Source organism: Passer montanus, unplaced genomic scaffold (genome assembly GCF_014805655.1).
Source record: "Passer montanus isolate IOZ18808 unplaced genomic scaffold, ASM1480565v1 scaffold8, whole genome shotgun sequence".
NCBI classification, from domain to species: Eukaryota; Metazoa; Chordata; class Aves; order Passeriformes; family Passeridae; genus Passer; species Passer montanus.
Window position 1 is genome coordinate 2,789,658 of NW_024373256.1, and position 27,898 is coordinate 2,817,555.

Sequence of the window (27,898 nt, forward strand, 5' to 3'; positions counted from 1 at the left end):
ACTTTTTGCCCCGTGTAAAACTAAGAAATGGGATTCTTCCTATGAAAACAGGAATGCTCTTGGGAAGTTTGCCACAGTGCTTCGATAGAAATATTCTAGATAACATCCTTTCAGAAAGGAAAGAAAAAAGAAACTTCAGGATCAAAGCCCTAACAAGTCCTACAGGCTCATTTGGAAAAGCACACATATTCCAGCTATCTTTTCTTTACTCTATGATAGCCATAAAAATACAGACACTTAATTAGCTCAGATCAAAGTCAGAGCAATTCTGCTGGTAGTAAAGGTGGATGGGATGACGCTACAACACAGATTCTCCATGGTGTGACTTACTAGTGGGACAAATACAGCAAAAAAGACAAACAGTAGAAAATGAGCAGCAGTAGAATGGCAGAGGGCATCTATTAGTGACTGGCTGATCTTTAAGGTCCCTTCCAACCCAAGTCATTCTATGATTTTAGAAACCCCAAGGCCACACTGAATAGGGGACATCCATTGCTGATTTGTAAAAACTTGTTTGAGTTCTTATATATGACACATGTATGAAATTAGAAATTCTGTTTGTCTAGTTCCACTTATGATTTTAAGAAGTCAGCATCTGAGTATGCAGCCCAGCCCAACCTGCACATTGAGGAACAGCCAGAGAATGAAACAAATTCTCAATGTGCTTGCACAGAACATGTTTGATATCCAGCAAGCTCAAGTTTACTGTTTCCTCACGCCTCAATACAAAACAAATTAATAATTCATGCTACTAGAGCTAAATAAGAGGTCTTTCATTCACTACAAAACTTTTATGCAAATTTGCAAGCCTAAAGTTATGGAGATAAGACAGAGGTAGTCAGAATTGCAATTCACCCTTTAGAGGACAAGATTTAGACAGATGGATATTTTGAACTATACAGACAGGCAGGTCAGCATAGAAAAAAAAACATTATTAAAGCAATATGAGCATAAAATATGTTCTGGAAGAGAAAAGGAGCTTAGATTTTTCACATTAAAACTGGTAAGATGAATGAAAGCATCTTCAGAAAAACAGCTGAGAAAGAAGCATTCTCATGACAGGGATTTACTCTTTTATCCATTTAACGAGTTTGCAAATGCTGCAATCCCACAATAATATAATAAACATTAATCACAAAGCATGTAGGAAGGTGGGCGATAGATCCTCAGCAATGAGCTTCTGTCTTTTTCCACAGAGTGCACAGCCAACTATGTTCCAACACTTCGTGATGTATTTAGAACATTAACTTGTTTTGCAAAATATGTGCATTTTACCCTCCTCCTGAAGGAATGAACTGGGAGGAAGGTGCTGATAAACTGTGACTGCCTCCCAGGATCAGGGCACAGGGAATTCTACCTCCTGTGGTGAAGGAGGGCTCAGGGAAGAGGAGCTTCCCACACAGGGAAGTTTGGAGTCACATATATGGAACTGAGAAGCAACAAAAATGTCATCCCATGTGCCCCACTGGTATCAGGATTATTAAAGACACCACTTGGTGATTATGTATTTTAACAAGGTTTCAGATATAGGAAGAGCTGTAGGATGTAGGATGACAACATCACAGAAGCAAGTTCTGCATTCTTTCCTCACTGCAGTTTGTTGACTACATCTAAAGGGATCTCTGATTTTTTTCCCCAGCAATATCCAAACACTCAACAACACTTTGTTTGTTTTATTAATGTGCCAATCACAAGTATTAAGTAAAAATCCATATATTTCCTTCTCACAGCTGCCTGGAGGCCATTAATAGATCAGTTATATATTAGGGTCATTGCTTAGTTCAGGCGACCTAAACTGACAAACTTCTGAATTGAGATTTTTTAAATGGAGCACACAGAAATTCATCCTGATATGTTGCATAGGCTCTTCTGTAAATTATAAAAGGAGTGCTACTAAGAAAAAAAAAGTGTTTTTCTAAGTCACATGAAAAAGTCTACCCTTGTTTAATAGTGCAAATACAATTATCTGTGTCTTTCTGAGGTGTCATCCTCAGTAATTTTGACTCCAAAAAACTTACCATGATTTTGATCAGTCACAGTTTAATAAACATGAGGCAAACCTGTAAGTGAATGAAGTTGACATCCAGGCCCTAAATCTGTCCACTGACATTTGTGTAAAGGGGGGGAAAAAAAAAAAAGGTCTAGAGCTTCACTGCAATGTAATTCTTCAAAAAGCAGCAAAAAGAACCAGCAAAGAGATTCAAAACTTCACCCTGACCCAGCTCACACAGCTGCCTACAAGGACCAGAAGAACATTTGTGTGCAGGTCAGATGACACTGACCCTCACAGCAATGGGAGAAGTTCCTGCTCATAGCAGCTTTCAGCTGTGTGAATTCACTAGAAGGAAAAAAAAATCTGCCCTTATATCTGTGAGAATAAATATACAAACAAGGTTACAGAGATATTTTGTTGGTAGTGGTTTTATTATTATTGTTATGGGCTTGGTTTTTGTTTGTTTTTTTTAAATTTGATTTCCAAGCAGCTGCTCCATCATATTAAAAAAGCTCCACTGAAATTAACAGCCAAGCAGGAATTGGCCAGAGCTTTGTATATTTGACGAGTACTATATGAGAAATGTTCATATTCAGCACAAAGTCAGAACAAAAACATTATTTTCCACAAATTCATGGAGAACAAACTTGCACAACAATTCCAGTGTCACTGTTGAAGACTTATAAACAATGATTCATGAGTATTTTGAAACAGATTTTCTATTTCATGTTTTACCTTCTAATATTTCTTCTGTTCATTCATAATTTGGATCAAATTGGAAAGATTTGGCTGATTTTCAGAGTGTTTGAACACTTTTTTATCAACTCAAGGTAGCTGCAAGACTGCAGCAACCCTGAAAGTTAACCCATCAGGAGACTGCAGCAAAGTGCTACATGTTGATGACATTCATCATCACCTACAGCAAAAGACACCAAGATTTGACAAGAACATTTTGTGCTGACCAGGCAGGCCCCACTCTCTTCACTCATCTTCTGCATTTATGAGAGGAAGTGCTAAACCCTTAACTCAACATAGACATTCCCTCCAACAAAGGCTGATCCCTTCAGCTTGGCCCTATTCACATCCCACCAGTATTATTTCCACATCTTCCTTTTTACTAGGCTGCTTGGTTATACAATGCTGCCCATTGAAATAAAAAATTAGCAGATTATAGTGTTGGGTTTCATTTATGGACATTGTGCTTGGTTTGTCATTTAATGTAAAAAGTGTTAGTTTCATTTAAAGCATGGCTATAAAAATTAGTTAAGACAAAACAAATGCAGACTGCAGCAGCCAGCTGGGCTCAGTGGCTAGGAAAGCTTATTAGGCAAAGCACATGCTTTTAGCTAGAGCACACCTCTGCATTCCAAAAAGAAATCCCAGCAGGACAGCAAGCTTTCGCAACACCAGGATAAGAAAAGCAAGCAGAAAAACTCCCAGGCTGTTAATTACAGTGAAAGTCTATTTCATAATATCAACAACAGATCTTTCTCCCTATTTTCTTGTCTCTTTAAAGGATGGAATAAACCAAAGCCACTCTTTGCCATGTGAGTTGCCATGCTTTACAGAGAAGCCTGTCTCACCTACCCTCTGCTGTCCCAAAGGAAGGGACTGGAAGGGCTGCAGAAGAAAGGGTCAAAATACAATTAAAAAGTGCAGGAACTAAACCAAGCCTTCCTTCCTTGATGTAAAGCATGAAAACATAATGTGGGCATTATATAATCTGTCTGTGTAAACACCAGTTTCCTTCTGAATTGATTAGGTTGCATGAAATTCTAAAGCTTCTATCAAAATATGAAACATGGAAATGGAAGATGATATTTCAGTTGAAGTGCTACCCAGTCCTGGTGAGATAAAAATTAATCTGCCTTTATGCTACCAAATACATCAAATCCTGTGTCTTCAGGAGTGTGTGAAAAGCACAAAAAAAAAAAAAAACCAACCAAAAAAACCCAACACCCAAACAAACCAGAAAGCAGAACAAGTCCTTAATGCTGTACCCCATAAAAGACTTGTAGAGCAACTGGGGAGTTTTAAGAACCACAGCTTTAAACCTAAATAATTGAAAATCTGAACTGAAGTCTAAAAAAATCCTCAAACTCTTCCAGCTCCTAAAACTGCTCAGAGTTGTGCAGAACAGGAACAGTCAAGACAGAACACTTCAGACACGATGCCACCTCTTCATTCCACAGTGCATCTTTCTGACAGTACTTCAGAACTCATAATGTGCCACTGCCTCACATCCTCACAAAATGCTCTTTAAACCAGAATACAAGAACTCAAGTTACAAGACAGCAAAACAAAATGTTTAAAGATGTCAAAAAATATCTTGAACCTACATCCAAACCAAAAATGCTTATAAAGCTTAGTGACAAAGACCTGATTTCAAAAAGAAAACAGGAATGGGTTCACCTTCAGCAGCTTCACTCCTGCCCTTCCATGAGCCAGGTCAAACACAACCCTCTCAACCTTCCAGGTGCTCTACAAGCCCTTATATCTGTGCTCTGTAAGCAAGAAAAAGTAACATGCTACAACATACATAACATTTTCCACCTCTTTTTTTTCTGAAGACATTAAGGTTCCTACTAGAGATTTAATTTTGTCCACTGCCAGAGAGCTAGAACAGTACTCTGATGTAAAAGACAATTTGCCTGTCAAAGTTAATAAATTAATCCAGTTATTATTTCATTAATCACACAGAAATTAAGGATGAAATTAAAAGATTCTCTAAGAGAGGGGAGATTTTTCAGAAACTTTAAAGGCATGTTCAAGTGGTTTTCATCAGTCCTGCAAATCCATTCCCTGGCACTTCTTCCTCCGTAATGAAGTAATTGAAATTAATGTGCCAAAAGACTTAATCAGAGCAGGATTTCCTGACATCCCATTTCTGATAATCAAGTGATGGCAGTGGTAACTGAGGGAGGGAAAGTGATACCTACACATGTTTAACCCAAAATCTGCATTGGGACTTTCCAGTTCACCATTCCCAGGTAGAACTCATGGAGAAAAGACTTACCAGATCTATTAATATTCCACATGACCCTTTACAAGTGTTTGCACAGCAAATTCATCCCTGCAGTTCTGCTGGACACAAGTCAACTGACAACACTAAAAAGCAACAAGGAGAAAAGAAATCCACACAGTGGACATGTCAGGAATACTGTGAGGAAAGAGGGAAAATAGAACTCCACTCAATGTGACAACTTCCTAAATCAAAACTGTTCCAGTCCATTCAGCTCTCTTTTCTTTCATTGGCTCTTGGGAAATTCTGCATTTTGAAAAGAACTAATCTTCCTTCTCAAATGAAAATACAATTTATGTACATACACACACACACACATATATAATGTGTTTAAAAGTGTAACCATTTTACTTAGAAGAAAGAAAACAGAATTTGAATCTTAAATTCCTGCAAAGATGGTTTCAGAACACAATTTATATACTTGTAACATTCAGCAAATATAAAGTACCAGGGACACATTGCAATTTCAATTAAAAATAATACCTTAACACAAGAATTGTCTGTATAATGGAAAAATACGTGGTTTTTCTGTAGAGGCTTTGATCTATTTATTAATGCCATGGATATTCAGTAGTTCACATTGCATCCCTGGACAGAAGCAGATTCTGTAAGAGCTCAGAGACCTTGAAGAAGAGAAAAACGCAGAAGGAGAAACCATAAGCCATCACTGGAACACATGCACCTGACAAATTAGGAGCACGTGGTATTTCAGGAATACCAGTGCCTGCAAAAGATGCTTGAAAGAAGAGAGGTCTGCTTATGCATTCCAGGTGATTGCCAGCAACTCCTCATGCACGTGGCACTGATTCATTCAGACACGACAGGCAGAACTACAGTTCTGTCACATTTGTCAAGCACAAAAAGACAGAACTTAGATTCTACCTGGCAATAGCAAATACTGAGCCCACAGCACGTCCATTAACACTAATAATTAAGATAAGTAGTGTTTCATTTAGCAAAAGGGCATCTGTACAGCAAAGCTGCAGACAGCTTCAGAAAAAGAATTACTCATATATAATTTAGAGCTTATTTTATCAGGAGAGTGTGAGGGTACTTGGCACAAGTGAACTTCTGTGCAAAGCAGAACACAGAAAACTTCAGTTGTATAAATATAACAATCATGTGATTTAAATCACTTCTTTGGAAAGAAAAAAATCATCTATCTGAAGACTCCCAACTAGAAAAAAGACACTTGTAATACTTGGAACACACATTGGTGAAACAAATTGCTCTTTAACTCCTATTGCAAACTAAATTCATCTTTTAATCAGAGAGTAAGACAACAAACACCAACAGCCAAACACATCCAAAGAAATTACAAAAAAGGATAAAGGGAAAAAACATCATCCATATGGTCTAGCTCTGCTGCTCTGACAAAACACAGCAGACCTTGAAGACTCTTTAATTGATCGTTAAATTAGTGAACCTGAGGCTTAAAAAGGCAGAGAAAGAACAGATTCGGTACTGCACTGGATACCACACACCTTGAAGCATCTCCTATTACCATTCTCCACTTTTCCTGCCCAAGGTTAAGCAAATTACCAGTGACTATATGTGTGTGGGTTTTTAACATATATACACACACCAAAAACCTCTAATTAAACTTCAAAAAAAATCCACTACAATGATTCCGTGCATTGAAATAAAGGATTAAAACCTCAACATTCAAACTGAGACTTTCAAAAGTTAACATCTGGAAATGCATTTACACAGGGGGAGAAAAAAACCAAACCCTGAGCTCCACCCAACGACAACATCACAGAAATGAAATAAGTACGTGCTCTTACAGGACTCTAAATAGCAAAACACATTTTCTCATCATATATTCTGGTCTCTCATGACATGAGATGAAGTTTAATAGGAACTTGTTGTGAGACACTGGGATTGAAATAAAGAAATTTCATAACCACTTACAATAATTATTGCCATTTTTAGTAAAACAATAGATGAAGTCACAGTATTATTAACTCTGATATAACAGAGCAGTGACTGTTCAGTGGACCAGAACTCAGTCACTGAAAGCAAACTGACTGGAACAACCTGAGGAACTTTTTTTTTTCTTTTATGATTAAGACAATACCATGGAGAATGCTAAAACTTTACCACAAGCAACTACTAAACCAGCCTTTGCTGGTTTCGTTTTTGACTTTTTTTAAATGAATTACTTATACAATATGTACATATAAAACACCAAATCAATGTGAGATTGCCTGACAGATGAGACAATACAGTACAGGAAAGTTTAATGAGCCACAGACTTAAGAAAGAACCAGCCACACACTTCAAACACACAGACTGCTGGAAAAACTAATAAAATTAATGCTTTGTTTGTTGAATGTACATGAATTACAATTACAGTTTTATTGCTCTGTATTTGTTCAAATATACCCCAGTGCTCCTTTACACAAATCTACGCTTCAAAATAATCAATGGAGTAATTAGAGACACTGTAGAGAATTACTGCATTGAGCAACATTTCCATAATTTCTCCTAAGAAATGATTATTAGATAGCATGAGCAGTGCTTTTGAGGGACTTAAGCATATACTTATATGGTTTTCCAGTTGAAGAAAAGAGTTCTCATTTCCAACTGGCTTCCCATCAGCCAATATGTTACTTCAAGACTCTCCAAGAATAAGGAGTATTGGTACAATCAAGGAATCTCACATGCTACTACAGCACCAAGTGAAAGGGTTTTGGGTTTCAGACTGATACAAAGTTCCTTTTGTTATGGGGTTTTAAATTTCAATTTCAACATATGGATTAAAAAAATACAGGACAAAAAAGCAAGAAGGTCCATCCACAGGAAAGAGCCATAACTTCCCTGTGAGCTGAGTCTACACTGTAATTTCTGCTGACTTTCCAACGTCCTTGAGGGAAATCAGACTTGGCCAACAGTTTCTGTGCCAAGGCCTCGTGTTAACAATTGTGTACAGAACACATTGCTGGGATGGGCAGAAGGAGCTGTGCCTCCAAACACCACCCTGACAGAATCAGCCTGAAATCCCATTTCTTCCTTAAGGTCTGGAGGGATCATTAAACCTGAATAGAACTCTCGGTTGCTCTACCACACTCAAGTAGTGAATTCCCTGCCATATTCTCATTGCTCACTATTCAGGGGTTCCCTAAACAACGAACACATTAAAAATACTCTTCCCTCATAATCTCCCCACCCAAAACAAAGAGGCTTTGCCTTCAACTCTTCCACATTCCCTCACTTTGTATGAGATGTTGTACAGGCTTCCATCTCCCATTATTTTCCATTTACTTACTTTCCATACTCAAAGCTTTGTTGTGTTAGAAGGCAATTATTTCTATCAAGCAGAAGACTGAATTCCAGAGAAGCCCAATAAGCCAATGCTCAGAGAGCAGCAAGGGCTCTGTGGGTCCTGCCTTCCCTTCTCAATTTCAGTTCTCTCCCCAAAGGAACGTGGATGGTCTGCTGGAATCCACAGCTTCCCCTTAAGCAGGGAATCCATCTGATGCAATCTCACCAATTACCACATTGCATTCCAGCAGGGAAACATCATCACAAGGTAGGACTCCACAAGCTCTGCCCCAAAGCTGTAAAGGACTGAGGTCTGAAATCAATCAGTTCAAGCAAGCAGATCAACTTAACAGTTTTTGTCTCCCAGCTGAGCAACTGAATTTGGGAGGAGGGAACAGCTGGACCTGAAGATCTCAAACAGCAGTCTCACTGGGAAAGAGGGGAGTTATGTATTTATCATTTGCTTTCCCTCTTCCCCATATCACACAAACCTTAACAGTTTTCAGAAACTTTAAATTATTTATTGCCCTGAACATACTAACAAATCTTCTTTGGCAGATGAGACACATTTTTACACATTCTTCCATGGATCTAGCCTGTCTCAGCTTCCAAAACTCAGACTTACCAACACTCAGGGAAAGCATTAGCTGATATAAAGCAGCTCATCAAAGCTCCAAATCCCTCACCAAAGTTAACATAGCAGCAGATATTTGTGTGTGCTTGGCATTGCTAAAAAGAAAAAAAAATACATTGTATTTGCTATTAAAAATAACCACAGTGCATTCTGAATGTTGGTAAGAACAGAGAACTCATCTGTCAATTTGTTCTAAACAAATTCCTGTTCCTGCACTCACGGAAACAGCACCAGGAATAAATTCAACATCTATAATGCACAGATTGAGCCTCAATCCATCATTTGGATGTGGCAGTGGAGAAACAGAACAGGGAACTCAGCCTTTCTCCCCTCAGCTCCCAAGAGCTGTGCAGGCTACCCCAGCAACAGAACAGGAACTGTCTGGGCTCTGAAAGCCCCTGCACATGGGAAAAGGAAAGGCTGATACAAACACAAACCACAACAGCAGGACAGGGCGGGAAAAGGGGAAACACAGCAATGAGGGAGAAAGTGAATTATAAAGTCTTTTATCTGAACAAAAGCCAGAACTTCCTTGGCATATTGCACTTGAAAAACCAGTTAAGAGCTTGAAGCAAAAACATGGGAAAAGGAAAGGCTGATACAAACACAAACCACAACAGCAGGGCAGGGCGGGAAAAGGGGAAACACAGCAATGAGGGAGAAAGTGAATTATAAAGTCTTTTATCTGAACAAAAGCCAGAACTTCCTTGGCATATTGCACTTGAAAAACCAGTTAAGAGCTTGAAGCAAAACCAAGGGATTCTTCAGGAGAATATTACAATTGCAAATCACCAGTAATCTCACATAGATTAGAGCAAAAATATTCCATGAGAGCCAGTACAGATTTCTAGTCCTGATCTCTTGCTTTGTCTCCATAGTTATAAACATGGGTGGTGTTTTGGGGACAAATACATGGCCTTTATGCTTTACAGCAGGATTAAAAAAGCATTTGAGAGCATTGAGGCCTCAGTTCTCCTCAGACTAACTGAAAATGCTGAAAAGCTCTCCCTGCCAAGCAAAGAGGTGATTTGCTCAGGTCTCAAAGAAGCCCTTCCTAGTTCTGATTTTCAGGGCAGTGTTTCCTGTGATCTGGAAGTGCAAAGAACTGAGGCACAAGGAATGAAAAGCAGGGGAGCTCTGCATGACACACAATGTGTGGATAATAATAAACTCTCCACCGCTGCATTTTTACCTGGATTTTGTCATATGGGAACACATTCATAATAATGTAACTTCTATGGCACCTTCTCTTAAAATACAAGAGAGGATAAAATTATTGGTGACACAATGCCCAGCCACTGGATATGACAAGATTTATGCTGAAAATACATTGGGAAAAGTGTATTTCTGTCTGCCTAAACAGTCAGTAAATCTCACCTCCCTGGTAATCAGACACCACCATGCCCAAAATGTAATGGATACCTTGGGAAAAAAAACCTACATAACTTGCATTTTTGTACAGCACATATATAAGAGCAAATGTTAAATTGTCACAGGGGACTCAGATCCTGTACCAAAAACCCACTTATTTTCCTCCTCAGGGCTCTACATCTCAGATATAACTAAACCAAATATCATCTTTAGGCCAGTGCCAAGATATGATGATATCCAGAGTTCACAAACGTTCTCCTGCTTTTGAAAGATCCTAAGGACACAGATGGCAGAGGCTCCAGTTCTTCAGATTGAGCCAACCTAGTCACTACCTCTTAAAGAAAGCACAAAACTTCCACAGCACCCAACTATGGCAGAGAACACAACAAACAGCAGGGGAGAGACTGTTAATTTCCTTTTTTAAATTCCCCTCATCCTACCTTAAAAGCTTTCCTTCCTTTTTATCCTGAACACAAACCAGCACTTCCCTACATGAAAAACCAGAAAAATTAGCCACAATCAGAAGTTCATCCACGTCTTTACTAGTGTTACACAGGAATGTGTTTCAGTGTATAATGGTTTTTCCTCCCTGAAGTCAGAACAGCCATAAAAAGGGGGGAGGGGAGGTTGATTGCATGAGTTCTGCAGCATCTGGCTATGCAATAAGACTCTTGAAATAATTTTCTCTAGTGTAGCATATAGCCAACAAATCTGGCAAGAAGCAACTTTCAGCATGTGTTGCTGTGACAGCAATGAATTATCACCCCAGTCTGCAGCAAGATTAACACTTACAACCTTGGCATGAGGAACAGTCTGCTCAGACTCTGTGTCAGGAGTAGTGCTCCATGCTTAGGCTCGAAAGGGTGGGCTCACGTTAAGAAATTAGGAGCACAGAAATGTAGACATTTGTCTAAACTGTAAACAAACAGATAATTTCTAGGGAAAAAGGCAGTGTACAGCCAGACAAGTAGGAACATGAAGGAAAACCCATGGTATGGAAGAAAAAAGAATCAAAAATAAAGTAGCCATTGAAAACAAGGTACTGTCTGTCATAGAGGATGTGCTCCAAGAACAAAAATCAGGAAACAATGCACCAGATTCCTCCTGCTTGACACAAAATCATTGATGTATCCAGTCAAACCAAGCTGATGTGAAATGAGTGACACTGAAAGCTTGGTGTGATCACTGAGCCCAACTCAGGACATTACAAAGTCTGTCAGATCTTGTGTGCTCTGCAGCAGAACTCAGAATTACTTGTGAGTTAAGGGCAGGTTCAAAAACCAGCTTTGGCCTCACTGGTAGGTCAGAGAGTAAATTACACCAAAAACCATCTCTGCTAAGACGTAGACCCCTGGTCATCCATTCCACTTTTACAACTAATAAACCACAAAGAAACCTGGAACCAAAGCTCCTTACTGCAAGTTCTTAAAGCAAAAACTGCAGAAGAAGTGAAGGACAAAGCTGAAGAACACATAATGGAATCTCCTTCCTGCTTGAACACTCACCACGCTTAAATCTTCTTCTGCTCTGTAGAACTGACAGAACTAAAGCATGACTTCTGCTCTTTGATCTGGTTTGCTACATTTTTTGCAATAAACAATTTGGAAAGTCCACCAATCACCAATTTCAATTCTAATGCAATCTCTTTGCTTCATGAACCAGAAGAAAAGTACATTAATGCTGGTAAGAGGTGATTTCACATATTATGTGTTCTACTTTCAAGACCTTAACTTGAAGGAAATACTTTAAGCAGTTAAGCAGTGTGAGTTGAAACATATGAATTGGTGAGGTTAAAGGATTCAGTGCTGAGGAAGAGCAGGACAAAAGGATTTCATATCTTGAAAGAAAACTAATTCACTAACTATTAGTAGTAGCTGGATATAAAAGTATTTAAAGTGACAGGAACAGTCTTGCAGGCATCACACTCAGCAAGGGTTTACACAGAACAGAGCTTTCTGCATGACAAAAGGAAAATTTCACAATTTCCTTGAAAAGCTTTATTTCAGATACCTGTAAGTAGATATAACACACCTGCAAAAAAGAGACTTAAGAGAACAGTATGCGTTGAGGATTTTGTAAGGAAGCTATTACAAGTCATTTACTACCTTGCTAGGAAATTACCTCCAATTCCCTGTGATTTGAAGCTTCTCCAAGTAAAAAGGTAGAGAAAATATTGTGTAGCAAAGAGGAGCACACACTGAGTAAAAACAGTTCCTGCAAATGAAGGCCACTTTGAAAAAAGCTACTTTGTAAAGAAATCAGGGAAATGCATCTAAAGCCTGTAAATTACTTCTCACCATACATTTCTTCCCACTGCTTCATTACTTCAAACTGGTGTGTCCTTCAGGATAGACTCAGCCTTAAATCACTTGCCTTGCTAATACAAGACTGAATGATCACTCCCAAATCTCTGTCATGTCCTAAGAGATCACAAAAACACGATCATTCTTTCATCAAGAGCAGAGATAAATACTATTTAGGCTGGAATATGGTAACTACCACTTTCTGTGGTCCATTCTCTGCATAGTTCACTCCTCCAGCACAATCATCAGAGCAAAGGAGCTACAAGGCACATCCTTCCTTCCCTATTCCCACTCACATCCAGTTCTGGAGATTGACAGGGAGAGTAGACCCAAAATATATTGTTCTTCCAGCAAGTCCTTTGTACATTCTATCAAGCTGGGTTTATTACCTTATTTAAATCAGACACTTGAAATATCTGCCCAGAACAGTTTCATGTGCCTCAGCACAGGGGGGGTTTCAGCTGCAATTCTGCATGGTGGGTTACACCAACTACCTGTGCAGCAAATGCCACCACAGTAAAATCCAGGCTTGGCAGCTATTTTGGGTTCCTGGATTAGAAGTGTGAGCTGCATTAATGGGTCAATAAGAACAAAGCCTTCTGGGTCAAGAGAGTGAAGAAACACTGGGCAGGTTGGTGTATCTCAGTTCTTCTACAAAACAAATACCTGTTTGAGCAGCCAGCAGGGAAATGGATTCTTCAGAGTTTCACTCATTCATTGTCCTCATCTCCACAAGATGGGAATATTCAAACACCTGGGTTTTGTGGGGTACATCTTGTGCAGATGAGGTTATTCTATACTAAGATTGTTCTGGAATACAAAGAAAGCCACAGGGCTGAATACAATGCAGTAACACCAACAATTGATTTCAGTGGTATTCTAAGAAATCTTTTTTTTTCAATAAAAACTATATAGTCAACTAAGCAAATGAAAGAATGCTTTTGTTTTTTGAGCATATCTGAAGTTATCATTTTAGACAGTGAAATTAAGGGTTTAGGGTTTTGTTTCAATTTTTGTGAAAAAAATTTAAGAAATCAGCATTAACAAGCTTTTCCTAGTCTGAGTATCTTATGGATAACAACATTTTTCAGTAGTCAGGAAAAAAGCAGGACAACACATCAGGAACCACCACACTTAATCAAATTGAAAAAATCTGTCTCAATACCGAGCATCTGCACATGCTACAGAATTGAACATTTCACAGATACAGTACAGAAGCATAAACTAGGAAAAAGGAGATGCTAACACATTGAAAATGTTTAATAGCTGAATACTGTATGATGAATCTACTCCAAAAAAAAAAAGCCTGACAGATGCCCTAGCCCAGTCCTTCCATGGCTGCACCAGCAGAGCAGTGAGTGAGTCCCAGGACAGCTCTTGCCCAGGGATCCCTGGCGGGCTGCACCTCTCCACGACCCCGGGAAGCACGTTTGGCTTTCACTGCAGTGCTGCTGTCTCCATCTGGCACAGCGGCCCCCAGGGCTCCAGCCAGCTGGCACCGCTCGGAACAGCCTTGGGGCTGCTCCACACTGCACAAGGGAGGAGGCCAGAGGAAAACCAGCGCCATAAAGAGATAATTTACAGTCCCATTATCCCATCATCCTCAACTACATGCAGCAGGAGCATGATCTAGGCACACGGCCCATGACCACATGCTTTAAACCAACAAAAAAGTTACGTCAGCTTACTAGAGTTTGATTATAAAAGACGGAAATCTTAACTTAGAGACCGGCCTATTTAAAGAGGGACACAAGTGGCTCATAACTTGATTACTTGGAAAAACACTATTCATTTCATTAAATTAAACATAATATGAAAAGGAGCTTTACTGTAATAGCTGATCACACATTACAGGCATTCTACACTCCCCAATTCATTTATTTTTCACAAGGAAACTGGGGTAACTTATTTGCATACAGGAGTAAGTTCCAACAATTGCAGACATAAGACAAGTTTCATGTATCAGGCTCAGCACACGCCAGTGACAACAGCAGGTACAAGCACACCACTGCAGCACTAACAGAGGTTCCTTCACAGAACCTCCTGGATGAAGTCAGTATTAGAAACTCTTTACAGAAGAAGCCACCATTAGGACAACACTCACACATGGTCTGTCACTGGCACAGTCCAGAGCACAGCAGCAGTTATTATTCAAGCTGCCACATGCAGCCTCCCAGTGTCACTACTCAGGTCGGTGAAATATCAGTAAGAGGAGGAAAAAAACCCAATTTTCATCTGTATCTGCTCTTTCTGGTTCATGGCACAACCACACAAGCATGACACAGCAATGGTACAACAGCAGGAACGTGCAGGCCAGAGCTGGTAATTCCTTACACTGCTAAGGAAAGATACTAGTTCAGCCAGAGCTGAAGAGCTGGATTTCATGTTCTTCACTCACCAGACTCCATGATAATGCACAGAAAGGTTCAAATTTCACATCTCTTGCTTTTCTCTGGTAAATCAAGTATTACCTGTCCTTTACCTCAGTGGCATCCTTCTCACCCAAACCATTTACCAATTCCATCATGTATGTGTGTCTCACTGGAACCCATATCTATAACTAGTTTCCAAATTTCAATTCAAGATTTTAAAACTTGTCAGATTTGCTAACTCACCTTTCTCCTTAACATCCTTTTCACCACTGCATAAAATAACTTGTCTGGCAGTTTCAATGTACATGTACAACGTGCTTACAGAGTTAAACTGCTTGCTTTATAAAGAATTGCTGTAATAAAGTAATTCTCCAGGTTACTGCAAAATTGGAGTTCCGTTTTTCTACAGTCAGATTTTTGCAGAACACGGCCTAAGGTAGACAAAGAAAACATCTCCTACTCCCCAAAACCTCTCAATAAGGACATAATTATTACAAAGAGATGCAGAAAACAAATTTAATTTATTGGGGTAACTCTGGAACTTGCATAGCAAGAAAAGTTCTAAGTAGCAGACCTACTATGTGACAAGGAAATACATCATGAAGGGCAGTAAGATAAAATTATGCTGAACACAGTACAAGATAAATTTCCTTAGGGAACAGCCTCATCATCACAGAGGAGAGTCTTGTTCCTCTTTATGCACAGAACTGCAGGAATGTTGAAACTATTTTCTCATCCTGTTCTCCACATCAAGATCATCCAGCAACCAAAAACACAGAATGTAGTCATGAGTGACCAAAGAACGGAGTGTTCATCACACAGATAAACGTTTCCAATAATGAGCTCTCAGGAGGGGATGCTTGCAGAGAGAGCATGGCAGAAGTCAGCAATGCACAGAGGCCAACGTGAGAGCTTCACCCTGGCCACCAGCTGCCAACAGGACAGAGATCCAGTTAGGAGAAAACTGGGCAGTAATATGAAAATAATGAAGCACAGCAAAGAAAAACATAAAACCTTAAGACAAATTTTGCATCTGTCCCTGGAGGGCAGGGGGTCACAAAAGCTCACCTAACACAAACGAGGTACTGAAATCAGTCAGCTATCTCAGCTGTCTGCACTTACTGAGCTGTCATACATCTGCTGTGCAATAAATCTCACCTTTATTTACCAAGTACATTGTAGACAAGGTCCCTTAAAATCTGACTTGCAATGCAACAACAAGGCTGGTTGCAGAGGACAGAAGTACAGACTGTAATTAGACAAACTTTGTGAAATAACATCAGGTTGTACAAAGACACAAGGAGGGAAAGATACTTTTTAAACAGAAGTTGGCAAGGGGAAGGTAGGCAAAAATAAAGCTTATAAACTGCTGCTTTCTTTCCTTGTGCTGATAAACACTGAAGTAATTCAAGTCTGTACTTGATTCAAAAACAAAAGCCCTTTAAAAACAGAAGCAAAACATACATATAAAAGCCCTGGCAGTCAATTCAGTGAGATGAATCCAAAGCCAAACCCTATTTAAAAAAGGCTACTTGGATGCATGAACTTCTGAGTGACAAGCGAGGCAAATGGAACCCGGTGCCACACCGGTGTTTGATACTCCATCATCCCATCACTGGACTACACTCAAATACTGCAGGCTCTTTTATGTGTTTAAGAAAAATAAAGGGACTAATAACAAGGTGATTTTTAAATAGAATACATTTTAAACTATGGATTAATACATGGATGAAAACTTGGTTTAATATACTAGGGAAGGGCTGTAACAGAACACCAAATGAAGGCACTAAGGACAAAGAGGAGATACTCCAATGATCTCTTGAATGAAATGTAGATCAATGATCTCTACATCTCAATTCTACATAAACACAACTCACTGAATGTATGAATAGTTACATTTTCACGTCTTACATGTATGAGCAGAAGAGCTCAGCTGTATTCAAACCAACCATGGCAAAACCAGCATGGCACAAGGACAAGACCATTTAAGCTCAGTCAAATCCCAGTTCTGTCTTCAGACTTGCTACCAAGCAGTGTCAGTTAGTGAGCTGCCTCTCACCACTACTTGAACTATGAGGATATTTAATATATTTGTCATGTTTAATGTCAGAATTTGTGTCAGGATATGAAAACTTGCACAGCCCTCAATAGTTACATTAAAAAGACAATACATTTTAAGTAGTGTTGAAAACAAACTCTTGTTACCAATATCCACTTTTTTTCTCTTTTTTTCAAGTTTCACCTTGTCTAATACTCAATTTTTTTATTCAATGACAAATTTAGTGCACTGTAGATCTTCACAGGTATATTTCCCACCAGGGATATGTTGACATCACCAGTCATACTATGCAAGAGGTAGACAAGAAGAACCACGTTAATTTCAAGCTCCATTAAACACAGGAAAGGAAGAATAAGAGGAGGGGGAAAAGTTCTCTTTACCAACTTTAAAAGTAGCAGAGACAGGCAAAAAAAAAATTACAGGTTTTACATTACATTTCACATTAAAACTGAGAAGTTTTAAGAAAAATGAAACCAAACCTTAAGGAACATTCTACTTAAGTAGAGAAATGGGAAATCTAAAGTAGAGTATTTGCTGTATTCCACACACAAAAGAATGTGACAGGACAGACTGCTTGCTGCTAATCAGTTATCAACTGATAAAGTGAATCTCAGGTTACTTTGAGTCAACTGGTGTCTGGTAACAGTTCACTTTACAGATCCTCAAACAGGTCTTGAGACAGATAAAATCATTATTTCTCTTAAATGTGAGAGATCAGCACCATGGCAGCTGCTCCAGCACTGAAGTAAACCACGGATTGTTGCTGAGCTGCTGTGCCAGTTGCATTATGTGGTCCCACTCCCAAACAGAATGCAGGCCAGTTTTACAAGGAGTAACTCTTCACCACATTGATTCTATTACCAGCTAATGCAGCAAAGTTCTTAGCTTGAATTAAGCCGAGTGTACATAAAGGACTGCCAAATCAATATGTAAGAGAATACAACTACCAAGACAAAGCTTTCATCCAGTCAGAACAGATCTATCAGCTCCTAGAACTGTTTCTGCTAAGGAAAGGTTCCCAATTCAGGCCTCTTGGGTAACATATGGCTCTCCCTGTGCTCCAACACTGCTTGCTGACAACACAGCCCAGGATAACAGAATAAACTGTAATGTCATTATAGCATTTCACTCACTTGCTCCATTGTCCACAGGTTAACGAGAGACTGGAGACAGCGGCTCTGGGCAGCTCTTTCTGTCCAAGTCTAGAAAGGTTCTAACAATGGCTCTTTGCATGGTGCAGAAAAAAATAACCTCATTTTTAATAATGTTTTGAACAGGCCAATGAGATGTGTATGGGTCACCTTCAGACTGCCTTTCTCCTGATGAGGACATATCTATCTCCTCACCTTGGATGCTGCTGTGGGCTACAGACACGTTACAAACACTTGGAGAACCACGGGAATACAAGTAATAAAAAGCCCCAAACCACTGTTTTAAAGTAGCTGTCAGTCAAGTGAAACAGAAAGGTGTGGCTAATTAAAAAAAAAAACCCTATATCTACCAGGAAAAAGAAAGAAACCAGTTTCTTCATAAGAATTCACAGGTCGTAAGAATTCATGGATCTGCACATGCACAGGGAAAACTGTGGGTGCTTGGTTTAATGAGGGAAACACAAGGTTTTAAACCGAATTAATGTTTCTCTGTTTTAAAACAAATCAGCCACCACTGGGAATCAAACTAACAGTTGCAAGAGCATTTGTAACGAAGAAGGATCCCCAGAGTCCATCCCAAAGGAAAACACTTTTTTTTTTTGCTCAACTCAAGGAGCAGTAATTTAGGAGAAGGAGAGTCAGCAATTTAAAAGCAGAAAACTTCCACTACCAGTCAGTAACATTTGCCTCTAAATTTGTTACACCAGCTACTGAAAGAGAAAATCCTCAAATGAAAGGAGGAGAGTACAAGGTTTGCAGGCAATTTGCAGCTCTGGTTTCACCTTAACGCTACAGATTAAGGCTTGAAACAAAAATGAGGCTATCACCTAACCTTTGTTTGGGGTTTAAAGCTTTGATGGCTTAAAATAAAGCTCAACACATAGTCCAGCAAATCAAACAAAGCTATTCCACCCTGCTCACCTTCACACTACTCCCTGTCATTTCAGTTTAAAAGCTTTCAGCATTAAGCAAATAAAATCGTTGACTGCAGACAAAGTTAAAGAGATGATACAACTACTCTGACAAACAGCTTGCCTATGAGCAAACCTTTGACTGCTGATAAGACCACAGAAAAAAAAAATAAGCCTTCTTGTCCAACATATCCCTATTTTTTCCTTCACCAGCTTGTGCAGATCCATCTTCTTGCTCTACAAAAGGGAACAAATACAAGTAGGAAGAAAACTGCATTTATTGTCTCTCCCACCCATGTTAAAAAACCAGAGAAGTCCTGATGGTTCAGATCCCACAACTTAAAAATTGCCATTCACCATCTTCAAGTTCTCAGTGCAAGACTAATTCCTAACCTTTGGACCAGAAACCAACAAGTGATTTTAAAAAAAACCCACAATACAGGATGCAAAATAGGGCTTAGCACCACTAGGAAGAGGAAGGTCTTGTATTTTCAGCACCAGAGACACAAGCTCAGTGGAGCATTCTCAATCTGGCATGTCCCATGTACACCAGGCTCTGCTGGGTACAGAGCTCAAATCTCACGTCTGGGTATCTCTCACACCAAAGGTCATGTCTTTACACTGAGAGGAAAGAGAACATTACCTTCAGCAGGTCTAAGGACCTTTTAAATCCTTAGTGGTTAAGAACTAAGGAAGATTGCTCAGGTATGAAACTGGAGACCTCCTGAACAATGAAGCTTGCAGTTGACTTTGACACTTCTCATGGGCTTTCAGGGAGAAGGCAGTTCCCACAGCACATGGCAAAGAAGAACATCCTTCCTGAGTCAATCACACAGTTCACTCAGGTAGCCACAGCAGAGTATGCAGCTGAAAAAGAGACATGCTTCTTGAATCCTGGACTCCTCTTTCAAGTGCTCCACAGGATTTGTAATCCAGAAGTTTGGTGCACACGCTAAAAATGTTAAAAAAAACAAGCTAAGATTTCCTCGTTAATTTAAGCAATCCAAACACCAAGCCTGTGAAGATGGCACAGCCTGGTGAGGTTCCTGGCCTGTCTCTTATAGTACAAAGCAAATCACCTGAGCAACAACTCCCTGTTCCTGGACAGGTACATGGGGAAGGCTCTTGGGAAGCAAACGTGCCTCAACAGGCACAAGATGAGACCAGTAGCTTACTCTGAAGACTGCAAGGTCACTTTAGCAAGAGCATGACACACTGATTTAGACTGAGAACCACAATACTTGCTACTGAAAACATGACACGGCAGTTATCTGCTAAGTTATTTTAACCTTTTTAACTCTGAAAGTCAGGAAATGAACCAAAGTCATTTCAGGTTTAAGTCTAAGAATTGATTATCTGTCAAAATATTACAGGGAGCCACATACTGAAGTCACAAGTTCATGGGGAGAATGATACCTGACAAAAAGTCATCACCTATAAAAGCAAATGTTTCTTCATATCTGAAAAGATCAATTGGTCTGTAGGAGCCATGTAAAGACAGAATAATGGGAAAAACAAGAGAAGCCCTCAAACAGGCAGAAATATGCCAGAATGCAGCTGTTGTCAGTGAGAGTGCACAGCCCCTGACAGGCAATTATTCTTTGATCTATTGGCTGAAGCACTGAACAAACATTCTGAAACTCCACACAGAACCTTGTGCATATCACGACTGTGGTCACATTGACCAGCTTACTTTTATCATGAGAAGCCTTTTCAGGGCAGTGACAGTAAGAACCCTTCAGAATGAGACAGTTTTCCTCCAAGGCGTATAGTCCAGGAAGAGGGAATTTAATCACAAATTCAGTTGCCCTTCCAGCAATGAAACCATTACTTACCAACACCTGGACACAAAGATGCATCTACATGTGTAATTGCTCACTGATGGGGACAAAAGCTACATTCAGCACTGCAAAACAGATTTTTCTCATCTGTAATTCTAAAGGAATAAGCCAAGTGTTTCAAGTGTGACCCTACAGAAAAAAATGGAAAAAGCTGACACGAAGGTCTGGCACAAGCCTTTTCAGCATCCTCTGTCTGCTCCGTAATTCCTGAATGGAGAGTAGTGGTGACAAATTTAAGGACCTCTTCTAGAGTGTTACTTAATTAAGTGTGAGGTAATTTTCACATCAAAATAGTCAAGGTAAAGTCCATGACCCTACAGAAACACGAGCTTTGCCATCAGGTTATTAAACAGATTCTAACTGTGGCAAATTAAAAATCAAGAGTTACAAGTCAAAGCCCCAACAATGAAAAAGTCCACCCTAATTTTATATCAGTTTACACACAACTTGAGGTCTAAAACCTAGCTCCAACATTTAATCACAATAAGTACAATTTCAAGAGGCAGTCTTTGGCTTTCTCCCTCTCCCTCATCTCCTGTTCCACTAACTGTGGCAAATTAAAAATCAAGAGTTACAAGTCAAAGCCCCAACAATGAAAAAGTCCACCCTAATTTTATATCAGTTTACACACAACTTGAGGTCTAAAACCTAGCTCCAACATTTAATCACAATAAGTACAATTTCAAGAGGCAGTCTTTGGATTTCTCCCTCTCCCTCATCTCCTGTTCCCCAGCGTGACAGCTTTGTCTTTGCTTAGGCTTCACCACCAGCAACACAATTACACCACGGCAAGCCCTGTGCCTAGAACAGCTTGTACAAGTGCTGCACTTGAGTTTGGCCAAGATGCAGTGAGATGAGGCAAGTCACAGCCTCGCTCCTCCGTGTGGATACAACAATGCACCACGATGACAGCTCAAATCCCGGCTTCAGGAGCAAACACACTCCAAAAATCTTCACCAGAATCCCAGTGCCTACAAAGACACATACATAATTACCTCCTGGTTCTGACTGAGGATTGAAATACATGTTCAGGAGACAGCTTTCCCACTATAAACCAGGCTTTAGAGCCATTCTGCTGGAAGCACTGGCTGTAAAGCAAACTGAAGCGCGAGCTGGAGCTCGTAAAAGCTTATTCACAGAAAAGGTGCGTATTAAAACCCAACAGCACAGCACTAAAATGGTCTGCCAAGGCAGAGCGCAGCGTAGGTACAGCAGAGAACGGACCCTTTCTGCCCCCTGCAGTTCCCACTGCTCCCCGGATTTTCAAGACAGGCTTAGGAGGGATAGTAGTTACCATTCTAGAACCAGAACCGTTCACATCTGGCTCTCACCAACAGCCAAGGCATTTCTACACCTACCTTCATCTGAACAGCAGTTAAACTGCCCAGTGCCTTCCATAAAGATCAATTATATATATGGAATGTTTCCTGTGATAAACATATAACGTGACTGTCCTTGATCATGCAATAAAAAGAGTATCACTTGTTAATAAACCTTTAATTTAGCCTCATCATTTTGACGATTAAGAAGAATCTTCACCAATAAATAGGTGCTCTTAAGCAGTCGCAGCTTGGTCCTACAATATATATTCACATATACATAATATATGTGTATGTAAACTATTAAAGGACAAAGGATTGTTTTCGAGTTATATGGACTATCTAGGTAATTTTATTTCTAGTTATTAGACTATAAATACACCACCAAACAGAAAACACCCTTTTCCTAATTTTACATGTAAAACTGTCAAGCATACAATATGTACAGGGAATTTCAGGGAATTAAAATTCCATGGAAGAAGGTCTCATGTTCATATACATAAGGGGTGAATAAAGCACCATAACTGTCATTTACAGACCTTCTTCAATCCTTACAAACATAGGGAAATGAATCCCAATTTAGCTACCCAAAATGCTCCCCCATATTGATCATGTACACCCACATATTTCAGGTGGGCCGGGTTCAGAAACCAAATTGTTTTCATACTGGCAATCTGCATAAAAAATAAAATCGGGGGAAAAGCATTTTTAGCATGTACTAGGAAAACTGGTGTTTTTCCTGGGCTGACAGATAATTTTGAAACAATCCTGTTCTGCTTATGAGCCTGGCTGTGCAAAGAGGAAGTGAGAACAGATTGATCACAATGGAATATTCTGTATTTTCAGCTGTTTTCTCAAGCAATGATGAACACATCCCTACATTAGATTTCGGAAGGAAAAAGCTGTTGCAGCACACAAGAGGTATGCAGGTTACACAGGATACTCCATATTTAGAAAAAGGTAATTTTGCTAATCAAATTTTATGTTCTTTCTTCCACACAGCACTTGCTTTATATTTATCTGAGACATCTTTATACCTCACTTGCCATTTTTTCTTCCACAGCACAGACACAATTTTTTCTCCATTTAAGCTGAAAGCACTATCTACTATATCCAAATTTGTATTTTAACATGCTATAGGCTAAATAAACCCAGATTTTGGCCAATATACTCCATAATATTGACCTGTAGGGAATTGTAAGGTATTTAAAACAAGTCTGGCTATACTTCACAGGGCTATCAAGTAATTAAATCCATTTAAAATGTATTTCTTCTCAGATTCCATTTTTCCCTCTTTAGGTAAAAACACTGGGAAACTGGATTATCCTGAGAACATGAACTGAGCACAGAGAAATGGTTTGGCACCTCACCCTTTAAGTCCATCCTTCATGCTCTAGTTCTATTACAAATAATAAGCTGAGCAGCTTAATGCAAAGCACTGGGATCACAAAGTTTTCAATGGGTTGTTCCAACAAAAACACAATCCGTGCTGTCCCAAACCCCAAGTTTTGCTCCGTGTAGCTGCTGCCTTCCCGTCCTCAGTCACCAATGCGACGACTGACAGAAATCTGCCAAGTCACTTTGAAGTAAAAACTAGTTGATTCTAGGGAAAAACAGCAATTAGTTGCACAGTGCATAGAGCAGCCATCCAGAAACATGCATGTGTATAAGGATGTTATTATAGGAGAGAGGTGGGGAAAAGCATTCCTCCTGCTTTTTGCCTGGTTTACAGGGATTTTTCCCAGGCGCTAACAGCTCCCAGAGCAAAGCCCTCCTGCCCTTCCCTGCACACCAGGCTGAGCCAGTTCCTTTCCCCACGCCCCACCAGAGCAGGAATCCCCTTTTCCAAGTGGATTATCAGCACGAGCAGCTTTTTTTTTCCTTTTTTTCATTTTCTTTTTTTTTTTTTTTTTTTTTAAGGAAAACCACACACATAACCGAGCCAGCCGCAGCCCCCGGCGCCGGGACCCGCTCCTGGCCATTGTGCTCCGCGCAGCCCCCCGGGCTCGGGCGCGGCCCCGCGGGGCTCCACAAAGCTCCGCCACAGGCCGGACGTGCCCGGTGCCCCGGGCCTCCCCTCCCCCCGGTATTCCGGGAAACCTCCGGGAGGAGGAGGAGGAAGCGGCGGCGCTGCGGAACAGCCCCGCTGCGGAAAAGCCGCCGGGGCAGGTGGCAGGGAGGGAGGCCCCGCCGGGGCTGCTTCCCTCCTCCATCCCGGTGCCCCCCCTCGCCATCCCGGAGGCACCGAGCGCTTCCTCCTCCCTCCCCCCAGGACCGCGTGCGGGAGCTCGGGCCCACCTGCCCCGTGGGGAGGGAAGGAGGGAGGGCTGCCGGGGGACCGGACCCGTCCCCTCCCCGAGGCGGCGGCGGGTGGGTCGGGGAGGGAGGGAAGGAAGGAGGGAGGGAGGGAGGGAAGGGAAGGGAAGGGAAGGGAAGGGAAGGGGGGTGGATGCGAGCCGCCCCCGGTACCTTGCGCTTCCTGGTCTCGGCCGAGCCGCTCCACACGAAGCACTGGTAAATCGCCCGCAGGTTCTGCTTCCAGTTCTCCACCTTGAAGCCGGTCACATGGCAGCACCCGGCCGCCGGCGGACTCATGTCAGACCCCCCCACATCAATCCGCCCGCACACGGGCCGGGCCGGCGGGCAGCGAGCCGGCCCCTTCCCCCGCCCCGCAGCACCGACACGGGCCGGGGCCCCCCCGCCCTCAGGGGCTCCGGCCCCTCACGCCGCCGCCGCCGGGGAGCCGCTGGCACATAGAGCCGGGGCTCCGCCACGGCCCCCCGGCTCCGAACAAAGCGCGGCGGGCGGGCAGCGCGCACTCCCTCCCGCCCTTCTCCCGCACACACAAAGATGGGGCGCTCTGAGGCGAGGAGAAGGAGGAGGAGGCGGCGGCTGTAGCGGCCGCTGCCGCCCCCGGAGTGGCCGCCGCTCCCTTCTACCTCATAGAGGCCGCTGTGGAAGCGGCGGGCGGAGGGGAAGGGAGGGGATGGGGGCGCTGGCGGCGGCGACCCTGGCCGCGGTGCGAGCGGGCGTGTGTGGGGAAGGGGGCGAGTCCCCGCCCGCCGCCGCTCCGGCTTCCCCCGCCGGCGCCCGCACGGCTCTTGTCCCTTTAAACCGCCCCCCCGCCTCCTTCGCCGGCTCCTTCCTCCTCCGCCTCGCCCGCGCCCCCCCCGCCCGCCGCGAGCAATGGTCCGAGCCGCTCACTCAACCCAGCCCGCCCGGCCCGGAGTGGGATAGACCAACGGGGAAGGTGCGGGAGGAGCGCCCCCTCTGCCCCGCCGCCCGCGAGGGAGGGAGCGGCGGGGGGAAGGAGCGCGGCGATTGGTCCGCACACCTGTCAATCTATCCACCTGTAGTGTCTCATTGGTTCCTTTCCCTTTCTTCTCTCCCCCTCCACCCTTCCTACCTAGCATTTCCCCCGCCGGAAAAAGGCGGGACATCCCGGACGATTAACAGCTTATCTGACCAACGGAGATTAAAGGTGGGGTCTATGAGGTGGGAGCGGCGGTGTGATTGGTTGGGGTGCACGTCAGTCACGCTGCAAGCGGAGAGCGGATTGGCTGTGTCCGCGAGGGGGCGGTCCCTCCCTGCGCTGCTGTCACATCCGCTGGTGCCGCTCTCGCTGCTCCCTCAGTGGCTTCCTGAGGGGAGCGGGGTCTCCTGAGGGGACGGCGGTCACCGGGCTCCCGGGACAGGCTCCGCGCCGCGCTCCCCGCGCTCCCAGGACCATATATGGTCCCTCCATACCGCCAGCCTGCATCCTGGTGTGCCACAGGGGAGAAACAACAGCGGTGCATAACCAGAACTGGTGTTACCTCAGCTTTTTCCTATACAAGGAAACGGGAAGACAGTGATGAATGTTAGAATCTGTACATAGGTTTCAGCCTGTATGCCCCACACACTAGGGTTACATAATGGAGTGAGGCGGGAGGGAAAGGATGGGAATTGTGCCGTGGTTTGAAGAGAGAGACCGGAGGCTCTGCAGAGGCTTCTTGGACAAACGCTGTGCAACAAGGAAATGAGTGGTGAAGTGCCACCGCATTATTTCACCCATCCCATTTCTCACCGAGTGCTAATCACGTTCCTCGGCAGCTGTAACCTTGAAATCTTCACCTTGCAGATTTCCATGTAGTGTCCACTTTCCTCACCTGCTGCTGCAGCTGGCGAGAAATAAATACAAAAATTTGTGACAAATCACCTGAGCGCTTACCGCTTCCTCCTGAGGTGCTGCTGTGTTAAAAAGAAAGCGAGGTGAACAGGAGGAAGCTTGGTTTAGGGTTTGTATGGAGCTAGAAGGTTTGGTGGGAAGAGAAAAGAGCTGGGTTTGTGTCCCAGGCTGAGCAGCAGCTGGACACGCTGTCTGTCCCTCTGCTGTCTGTCCCTCTGCTGTCTGTCCCTCTGCTGTCTGTCCTGCTGTCTGTCCCTCTGCTGTCTGTCCTGCTGTCTGTCCTGCGTGGGACACCTGTAATTGCTGCATCTCCTGGCTCACACTCCTCATTAGCCTCTCCCAGAAATCCCTCTTCCACACAGCCTGCGGATTATACTCCATATAAACCTGGAGTTGCCCCACAGGTGGGATAAAAAAAAAATAAATAAAAAAAGATGCCAAGAGCCAGGAGAGGGCCTGATTATCCCGCTGTGTACACAAATTGCACTGAATGTTCCAGGAGATTATGGGTGGAATGTGGGGGGAGGCTGTACCCTCTCTTTGACCCTGTGTAATCATTAGACCTATTAAGTCATCACAGTGCAGCCCACACTTCCTTGGAAAGGGAACAGGAATTGGTGCTGCACGTTCTTCCTGTGTTAACCCAACTTCCAGGAGAATTCACCAGTTTTCAAGAGCAGGAGTCAGAGAGAGCCAGTCCCTTCCCTGAGAAAACCACCCTCAGAAAAGAGGGAAGGAAAGGATTGCCAGCTCAAGGTGCATAGAAGGGAACAGGATGGGTGATTATTGTCCTAACAGCATCTAATAATTATTCTCTGAATATTTCCAGTTAAACAAAGCCTCTGATATTTCTACAGTCTAAATACAAGCAGAAAGTTATTCTTATTCTGCACCAACCTACTGTTACTAATCTGGGGCTTTTCTCCATGGCTACCACATCAAAACAGGAGATAAAGATAAAAGAGAGAATTTCTGCCAATGAAATTTAAGTCCATCTCGCTGAAAAAACAGGATACCAAAGAGACAATACATATGTTCAATGTCCTGCAGACTCTGAAATTTTCACGGAGATTTCTGTGCCACTCTGTCTTGCAGAGTCCCTGTGTTTACTCCCTTTAGGGTGTGGTGTCTTATGCAGAAATAACAAGAACTGTGAGTTTAAACACAATTGCTTTGAGAAACACATTTTTAGTGGTTCTCTTTCAAAGAGAGAATATTTGAGAAAAAACTGACCTTTGTCTCTCTGGCCACTTCCACAACAATTAGCACAGTTACCTACTCCTGTCCTGGGGGTTCCTGACCCTGCTGAGGATGTGAGGAGCATCCTCTGAGCCACAAAGGACCCGTGGAGGACACCCGTCCTGGACCCACCTGGTGACACCACTGTCACTTCCAAAGGCAGCAATGTAGACATTTAAAGATCAGCTCTTAGGGGATATTTCCAAAGTGTAGATGTGACCTTTCAGACTTAAAGCTCCCCCAAGATT

The 27,898-nt window shown here is 42.3% G+C and overlaps 1 protein-coding gene across 2 annotated transcripts in view; it reads right to left on the minus strand.

Moving 5' to 3' along the window:
- USP22 (ubiquitin specific peptidase 22) overlaps positions 1-25,543 on the minus strand; it is an 89,985-nt gene extending 64,442 nt beyond the window's left edge. The window contains exon 1 of one of the 2 annotated variants that reach the window (XM_039732002.1): positions 24,713-25,543. In XM_039732002.1, coding sequence (XP_039587936.1) covers positions 24,713-24,838 — 126 coding nt within the window. In that variant the 5' untranslated portion in view covers positions 24,839-25,543. The remainder of the gene's footprint in view (positions 1-24,712) is intronic. The other variant, XM_039732001.1, reaches the window with a different exon arrangement.
- Positions 25,544-27,898: the final 2,355 nt, after the last annotated feature.